This window comes from Mus pahari, chromosome 11 (assembly GCF_900095145.1).
Source record: "Mus pahari chromosome 11, PAHARI_EIJ_v1.1, whole genome shotgun sequence".
Lineage (NCBI taxonomy): Eukaryota > Metazoa > Chordata > Mammalia > Rodentia > Muridae > Mus > Mus pahari.
The window spans coordinates 7,029,416-7,038,566 of NC_034600.1; the positions used below are offsets into that span (position 1 = coordinate 7,029,416).

Below are 9,151 nucleotides of genomic sequence, written 5' to 3' on the forward strand. Positions count from 1 at the left end.
AATACACAGCAGTTTTGTAATCTAAACCCAGAGCTAAGTGTGGGTTAATTTTTTTTAACCTGACCAATCTTATTTAAAGGTAGAAGACACAAACTTGTAGCTTTCCAGTCAAGTCAACAGTTAATGCAAAATCTATTCTAAGTAAGTTTTGTTCAAATGTCTCTGATCAAGATGTCATTATATTTCTTTATTATAGAGGCAGACAGATGTCAAGCTGAAGGCCAAAAGGAATGCTGTTTGAGTTAGAATTTCAAAATATGCTCAACCATGTACAACGGACCTGATGATTAATAGGCTGGCATGATTCACAGTGACTTAGAAACGGTTCCCTTTTTTATAGACACATTTTGTTTGGGAATCTCAGAAGAGAAAATATTCATAGTGGGAGTACTTCATCACCAGAAAAGGCAGCTTGATTCCAGAATTATATACAAGTTGCACATAGAGGAGAGCAAACTAAAATATCAGCAGATGCCAAATCTTGCTTGGGAAAAGGAAGTGGGAAATCAAATCTTGTGCTTCTTGGTCATAGGAGATGCAGGCTTCAGTATGGCTACCCCTATCATGCTCTTCATGTCTCTACCTTTCTCTCCTTCCTTCCAGACAAGCGCTGACCTGCACAATGACTGCACAGAGACCCACACAGGCACCTCAGCTTCAGCACCCCTGGCTGCTGGTATCTTTGCTCTGGCCTTGGAGGCAAAGTAAGGCCCAGAAATCTGGTCAGCTTGACAGAGGCAGCTTTACATGTTGTTGTCTGAATATGTGATTATAGGAGAAATTTTGAACAACTTCAAAAACAACAAAATCCAGATAATCCTGCCACTTTGAAATTATTATTATTGATACTTCAATGTAGATTTAAGAAACATACATCTCATTGCACATTATTTTATAATATTTTCTATTATATTAGAAATACTGTCTCACATCTTAGTCAATACTCCTTGGCTTTCTAAATTCATGTTTGTTCTTCCCTAGTATCTTCCTGGGTAACAAACGGCCCAATCAGCCAGAATTCTGCCTAAATCATCTCCTCAAAGTGATGATGAGAACAAATGTGCTTTCTTCAGAAAATAAAAACTTCATTCTGGAGCTAATATAACTAGATAAGACATGATAATTGAAAACAGGACTTGTTTTCACAATGTTTCAAATCATAAACACAAATTTTGGAAAAGTCATCCAATCATGTCATTTATAAATATTGACATCTCTTATGTGTTCCTCAGTATGAACACCCAGAATTGAGAGTTTTGAGCCAAAGAGAAGATATGTTTTAATGATTTTGATGTATATTGACAAGTTGTTTTCTTGAAAGCCACATCATGTTATATTCTCCCCAGGAGGATATGGGTGAAAGCTGGAGTTTCTAAAATAAGCACTGACATTCTTTACCTTTACAGTGCTTACCATGTGAAGGAAACAGCATCTTGTTAACACTGGGTTTCATTACTGATGAGGCTCAGAATTTATGTCCTTCACAAGTTGACCTGTGATACAGCCTCTTTATAGCCCTGCTTTTGTTTTATAATCTTGGCTTCTAAGATCCATTAATGCTTTATCAGTTTGACATTTACCTTCAGTTTTGCTCACAGGTAACTTTAGTGTAAGAAAGCTAATAAGTATACAGCAATGTTTGCCACTCTGTTTCTCTAGAGCCTCTTTCTTTAAAAGTCTCCCAAATCAAAATTATATTAAAATTTGTGGGTTCCTTTTTGTTTTTGTTTTTGTTTTGTTTGCTTGTTTGTTTTTTTCTGTAGCTCCTTTACTATTCTTAAATTCTAAATACCTCTAGCTTTTATTTTAGTATATGATGTTTAAAAATGGATTTAGCAAAATTTTTACTTCATAATAGCTGTTCAACATTCTAACACTTAACACAGAAAGGGAAAAAAAACCCACCATGTACTTCACACCTACTTCCACAGTTCACCTTTCTTTATTCCTGCCTTTTGATGTTAGGTGACAAAAAGCAAACCTAGCTAAAAGAGAACATAAGGGCCTCCCACATATATGGTAGACTAGACTCACTGGAACAGAACAGAACAGAACAGAACAGAACAGAACAGAACAGAACAGAACAGAACAGAACAGAACAGAACAGAACAGAACAGAACAGAACATGTTGTCCTTTGTGCCACATGGAAAAGTCCTGAGAGGCTGAACCTTTCTCTGGTAAAGCTCTAAAATTCCCAGGGTACCCTGATGAGATGGAGGTGGAATTTCTGAGTATCAGTAATGAGAGTCAGCATAATCCCTGTCTAGGGTCTCACCCAGTATCTACCTATTGAGAAGAACTAGAGAGATTTAAGATGTTTGACTAAGTTGGGCTTTTCTTTTTTTTCTTTTCTTTTTTTTTTTTTTTCTCTTCTCAATATTTGTCAGATGCATAGGAAACCAGGCCAAGACCATTTTGGTTTAGTGACCAAATACATCAAAGGTATCCACTAAGATGAGTACTTATAATGCTATTGTCTAAACACTGAAATTTTTATTTTTATTTATATGTATTCATGTGTACCCGCTTGTACTTACACTACATGCCTTCAGTGTCTCTGAGGGCCAGAAGAGGGCATCAGATACGCTGGAGCTGGAGTTATAGGCAATTACAAACTGCCTGATGGGGCGCTGGCAATAAAGTGCACATACTCTTCCTGAGCGGCAAGTGTCTAGACCCATGGAGTCAGCACTCCAAACCCAGAACTCATATTGTAAAGTCTGAATCTCTGTACCTTCATGGGAGGGACATTATCTAAGAATGGCGCAGCCCAGTTAACCTTGTTTGTCTTCGTGGGATTTATCTAAAGAAGTGGCACTATTGCTATGGAACACATACCTAATTTCCAAGTAGTCTGTGAACTTCTTTGCTCCTAAATGTTTAAGGGAGTGCTTACGAAACTTTTCTGTGGACTGGCTTGTGGGTTCTAGAAGACCCTCATCATATTCATGATTTAAAACATCAATAGTTTGCTGTTGCACGTCGTTTTATGTAACCTGTCTTAGCTCCAAGAAGTAGCAGTGCTGCCAGCCTCCTTCCAGCTTCCCTTGAATCCACATATAAAAGACACACACACAGTTGTTCGTTTTTAACTTGCCTTCTTTGCACAATTGTTGAGTGCTACTATCTTTCGCTTGAAAAATGTTATCTTACCATTACTCTTACCATTACCCTTACTCCTTACCATTACTCTTACTCCTCCCTCCTCCCTTAACTTTAGTCAATTAGTTGAACCTAATCCCTGCTAAGCATCTCTGACCCCCACCTATAGGAGCAGCCACAGCCCACTGCTCCTCCGGAGACCTCACATGGTTGCCTGGTTCTCCTCTCTTCAAGGCATTGTGAACTCTCCTCTATTCTTCCTTTGTCTCCTCTTTCCTCCAGGGACCGAGAAGTTCCACCTGTACCTTTTGCCCAGAAATTCACCCATGGCTTTCTTTACAGACAGATCAAGAACCAATTGGGAATAGGATCCCAACATCAGAACTATCCTTACCATTTGTGTAGAGCAAAGAATTTAATCTCTCCCATTCTGAATACAATGGACTTGATCTGTCTAAAGATTTATATCACCTCTGTTAAAGTATATATAGCAATTATTGAGATGTTTGTTCTCAATTGGATGGCTTTCTGCACCCCATTCAAAATGGTCTATATGAAGATTATATATCAGGACATTTGGATGCTACAATTTCTAAATAGGAGCCCAAGACACTCCACACTGAAGACTGAATCAGTCACTCCTCTCCACCCAAGGAACAACTCCAGAGACTGAAAGACTTTTGACTAAATTTGTCAAGAATGACATCCAGTGCTTATCATGTTCTTACTGTGGACCAGACAGTATGCTAAATGTTCACATAAAACATTAAATATAATCTTTATGAGAGATTTATAATATTGAGTAGTAATTATATTTCATTTTATAAATTAAGAAACTGAGGGGTAAAGGGGCTGAAAAGTGTAACCAGAATCTCACAAAAAATTATAAATTCAGGTCTGTCTGCCTTGAAATGGTGCTACTCTGTGCAGGCTCCCACAGCTCTAATAGGAAGAAGGGTATTGAACGGAAGCCAATCAATCAATCATCCCACCAACAAAGTAGACCAGAGACTGAGGCTGATCCTCACAAAAGGCTAAACTCACATATTCCTTACTGTGATTCTAAAAGAAGGAAGTAGGAAACTGGAATGAACAAAGAGAAGGAAAATGAGTAATTTCTGGCTGAAACATCTACAAAGTAATACATTCCTTCCTTATCCAGTTACTCTTGAATACAGTCAAGCTCCAGGGTAGGTGATTTTCCATGTACATTCCCAAATCCCATTGCTAAGGACTCAGATTCTGAAGTATCTGCCCTAGGAGCCATGTTCCAAGCAGGCATCCAAAGCCTTTCAATGCTAGGACTACTTTAATCAATTACCCTTAAAAAAATTTTCCTATAACTTCATCCAGCTCGGATTATGAGACTGTCCAATAGGGTACCAAATAGGCAAATTCTGGAGAAAGAAATTCTTTATATAAATGCCAGTGGCACCATAATTAGTGTGCATTAAGTATATCTAAAGAAGTTTGCACATATGATCACCTCTCTCCTCAGAGGCAAGATCAGAAGAATTGGGGTAATTTTTAATTAAAAAAAAAGTTCTCAAGTGAACCATTAGATACAATCACACCTTTGCAGATATTCAACAAACATATGAACCTTAAGCTTTCTAATAAATAATAATAAACATCAAATAAACCATCAGTGTTGCACAAAGTCTTTAGGGGAACAACCCCCCAAAAAAAATTCTTAGAAATTTTTTTTTGGAAAGTTCAAGTTATAAACTATTCATCATCTAAATTCAAATAGATATAGTTAGAGACTAAACTACTTAGACTCCAAAAGTTTTCACTTTTTAATTTTGTACCCACACTTTTTTATCTGCATCTTTTTTAGTTAAAGGATGCTTAATTACAATGTCAAGTTCTGTAGCTCTTATTTTCAACAACATATCTCTGGTTACTAACACAATGAAGTCTGTTTTGTTTGGTTATTGTTTTTGTTGTGGTTTTGTTTTTAAATATTATTTATTTATCATTATTTATATGAGTATACTGTAGCTATCTTCAGTCACATGCCAGAAGAGTGCATTGGGTCCCATTTCAGATGGTTGTGAGCCACCATGTGTTTGCTAGGAATTGAACTCAGGACTTTTCAGAAGAGCAGTCAGTGCTCTTAAACTCTGAGACATCTCTCTAGCCCTTTTATTTTATTTTTTTAAATTTATTTTATTAGATATTTTTTCATTTACATTTCAAATGATATTCTAAATTAGTGCGATGCTGCTGTGCACTCATTAATAAAGAAAGGCTGTCCAGAATTAGTTCTATTGTTATTAGCTCTTTTTTATTTATAAGATGTAAGCACACACTGAAGAATAATTGTTAAGAAACAAGACTATTTTCTTAATTGCTTAACAGTGAAATTCCTTAAATATTTTCTAAACATTATAAGTTTAAAAACACAGAAAGCACTACAATTAATGTAAAACAAATGTGGTGTCATAGGAATATAAACAATGTTTACTTTGAATGTGATCACCAAATCATCCTTCCTTATGCCCCTCTCTCTCCATTTTCATCTCCCTTTACATGTTCCTGCAAACACTGATCAATCAAAAAGGAAATTTGTCCATTGATCATTGCCACCTTAATAGGAGGCTTTTACTTTAAGATATTTTATTTTAAAGACCAGAATGAAGCAGGCATTTTAATAATATGCTTTAAGGACAGAAGTTTGTACCTTGAGAATACAACCATTTCTGCTCAATTGGCTAATGGTTCCTAAATATGAGACACTCACAAAAACAAACAGAAGGCAACAGGTACAAAGAGGCATCTCTAATGTACAACCAATAACAGATCTGGGTAGTCATTCTTCTGAAAACTGTCATATCCAACCTTCTCTTATGGCAGATGAGACAATTCAGGCTCCAGAGAAAGAAAGTAGTCAGACTGAGGTTGAACTTATTGCAGCATAATATTATTCAATGTGTTTTCTTTCTTTCTTTCTTTCTTTCTTTCTTTCTTTCTTTCTTTCTTTCTTTCTTTCTTTCTTTCTCTCTCTCTCTTTCTCTCTTTTCCTTCCTTCCTTCCTTCCTTCCTTTCTTTCTTTCTTTCTTTCTTTCTTTCTTTCTTTCTTTCTTTCTTCCTTCCTTTCTTCCTTTCTTCCTTCCTTTCTTCCTTTCTTCCTTCCTTCCTTTCTCCCTTCCTTCCTTCCTTCTTTCTTTTTTTCTTTCTTCCTTTATTTCTTTATTTTTATTGGTTATTTTATTTATTTACATTTCAAATATTATCCTGCTTCCCAGTTCCCCTCTACAAAACCCTTATGCCTTTTGCCTTCCCTGCTGCCTCTACGAGGGTGCCTCCACACACCTACCTACTCCTGCCTCACCTTAGCATCCCCCTATGCTGGGGCACTGAGCTTCCACAGGACCAAGGACCTCCCCTCCCTTTGATGCCAGATAAGACCATCCTCTGCCATGTACATATCTGGAGCCATGGATCCCTCCATGCATACTCTTTGCTATAATGTGTTTTCTTTTGCTCCCTCTTTGATGCAATGATTCAAAGTGTCTTGTAATTGGCTTAACTGCTCATATGTTTATAATCTTCCTACCAATTCCTGTTATTTTTGGTGCAATAGAAAACTGGATAAATAGACTTTTGAAAGTATAAATATTTTGCCCTATTTTTATTGGCAGAGTTTGATATGTGTCAGAAATCATTATTTATACATGTAGTGAGTGATTATGATGCATGCAGTCTGGGATCCCTGGGAGTCACTAGTCTATACTCCTTTTCAAGCCTCCTTCAGTCATGTTGGTGTTTAACAGTATATCTGGCAAGAACTCAGGCCAGCAGAGTGAGAGTAAGTGGAACCATCAGGTGTGTTGGATTAATCTGTTACCACAACAAGTAAAAATGAGAATGTTAAGCCTTTAATGGTTTTAATGTTAGTTTGTTTGTTTAAATTCCAGAAGTCAGGTGGGCCAGCATAGAAATGGGCTTGTATCATTTCTGGTGGAGCTCAAACAATAGGTCCCAGCAGTTTTATGAACCTTGCAGTTAAATGTGTACTGAGAGTTTGATAAAGAATAATATTAGGAAAGTGCTTTCAGGCTTATTCCACAGGAAATCTTGACAGAAGTACCTGAAGAAGGCTTCTGAACATGATCTCCAACAGAGAAATTTGGGAGTAAAAGCACTTGTCTTCAGGGGCTAGGAATATACATATGGAAAGTGTGGGAGGGGCCAGGAGGCTGAAGACTTGACCAGAGCTCCCTTCAAAGGCAATAGCACTGTACCAGAGCTGGTTCAAACACAGTTAGGATTCCCTAGAAGTATCATCAGTGGAAGCCTTTGTTGGTCATGCCTGAAAGATCACACACACACACATACACACACACACACACACACACACACACACACACACACACACACACANGAAGCCTTTGTTGGTCATGCCTGAAAGATCACACACACACACATACACACACACACACACACACACACACACACACACACACACACACACACACACAGGTCTTGAATGTGCCCAGGGCATTGATTAACTGAAACAATTGGATCTGGGAAGAAGGCACCAAATTGAACCATATTTCTATGATTCTGCAGCCTTATGATAAGGTAGAAACTTTGAGAAATATGCATTGTTTATTAAATAATGCTTGATTTGACTGGAGGGAAATGATGCAGATCACAAAAAGCAATAAAAAGCTTAAGGTGGTTTTTGTTTGTTATTAATTTAATTTGTTTATATAAATTTGTAGATAACAAATTTACTTAATCTGTTATTAATCTAATGACTAATAACAGTAAGCTTCAAAATTATATAGGACTATTTAACATAGGTACCTTCAATCATTCATCAGCATTACTTACATATACCCTCCCTAAATATAACCTGTTCGGGATGTATAATGTGAATTTTAGGTATGTTTTTAAGGCTAGTGATTTACTATTACATAACTAGTTGGTGTACTCTTTCCTGGGGAAGACTATTTCTCCCACTCTCAATATCCCTTAGTTGCCTGCAGTTCTTCATGTAAGAGAGCAGCCTTATGAACTTCTTTTGGTCTACTTTGACATGTCTATTGTCCTTGTCCAGTTCATGCTTAGGTAGTCATATTGGTGAGACTTTATGTGTGTAGCTTAAGCAATATTTACATTATATTCATTTAGAAGACATTTCTGTATGTGCATATGTATGTGCCACAGAGGATACACATGTAGATGCTAGAGGATACCTTACAAGAGTCAATTCTCTCCTTCTACCAAGCAGATACTGTGGATAGCAGTCAGATCGCCAAGTTTGATGTAAGGTGCCCCTTACTTGCTTGCCACTTATATATACTCTTGTATAATCTTGTACCTGGCATACTTTTGTATGTTTGCTAAGCATCAGAGAATAAGTTTTCACTCCTTGTAGCTAAATTCTAGCTTAAGAAGCAGATAGTAGCATGTGCACACAAACATACATGTTGTCTGTTACTTAATAAGATGGAGAAAAGAGAATCATCAAAGCAGGATGTGAGCACAGAAGCATGTTAGAGAAAACTGGTTTGATCTACTTTCTGGATAAAAATTCCAGGACAATTTCCACTGCACAAATGGTACAGTTCAAGCTCACTTTGTGATATTCAGCATCCTCAGACTTATGGCTCAGTTCTCTGCATTGTCCCTTCCTGCCCTAGCATACATTGCAAACTAGCCCTCACTATTCTTCCCCACCATGATTCTCCTGCTCTGCTTGTTATGTACTCCCTTTTAGAAGTTCTACTAACCCTTCACAGTTCACTTCATATACATATTCCCAGTAAAGACATTCCCCAGACTTTCATGTTATAAATGCATATACAGTTATATAAAACATTTTTAAACTGTACTGTTTCTCTCTCTTTCTCTCTTTCTCTCATTCTCTTTCTTTCTTTCTTTCTTTCTTTCTTTCTTTCTTTCTTTCTTTCTTTCTTTCTTTCTTTCTTTTTCTTTCTCTCTCTCTCTCTCTCTCTCTCTCTTCCTTCCTTCCTTCCTTCCTTCTTTCTTTCTTTTTCTAGGATTGGCTGTATTTAGCTATTGGATTAAAGG

The 9,151-nt window shown here is 37.0% G+C and overlaps 1 protein-coding gene across 1 annotated transcript in view; it reads left to right on the top strand.

Moving 5' to 3' along the window:
• The window catches only part of Pcsk1 (proprotein convertase subtilisin/kexin type 1), a 47,025-nt gene that overhangs the window by 26,220 nt on the left and 11,654 nt on the right, over positions 1-9,151 (top strand). Inside the window, exon 10 of the mRNA XM_021208402.2 lies at positions 604-704. Coding sequence (XP_021064061.1) covers positions 604-704 — 101 coding nt within the window. The remainder of the gene's footprint in view (positions 1-603; positions 705-9,151) is intronic.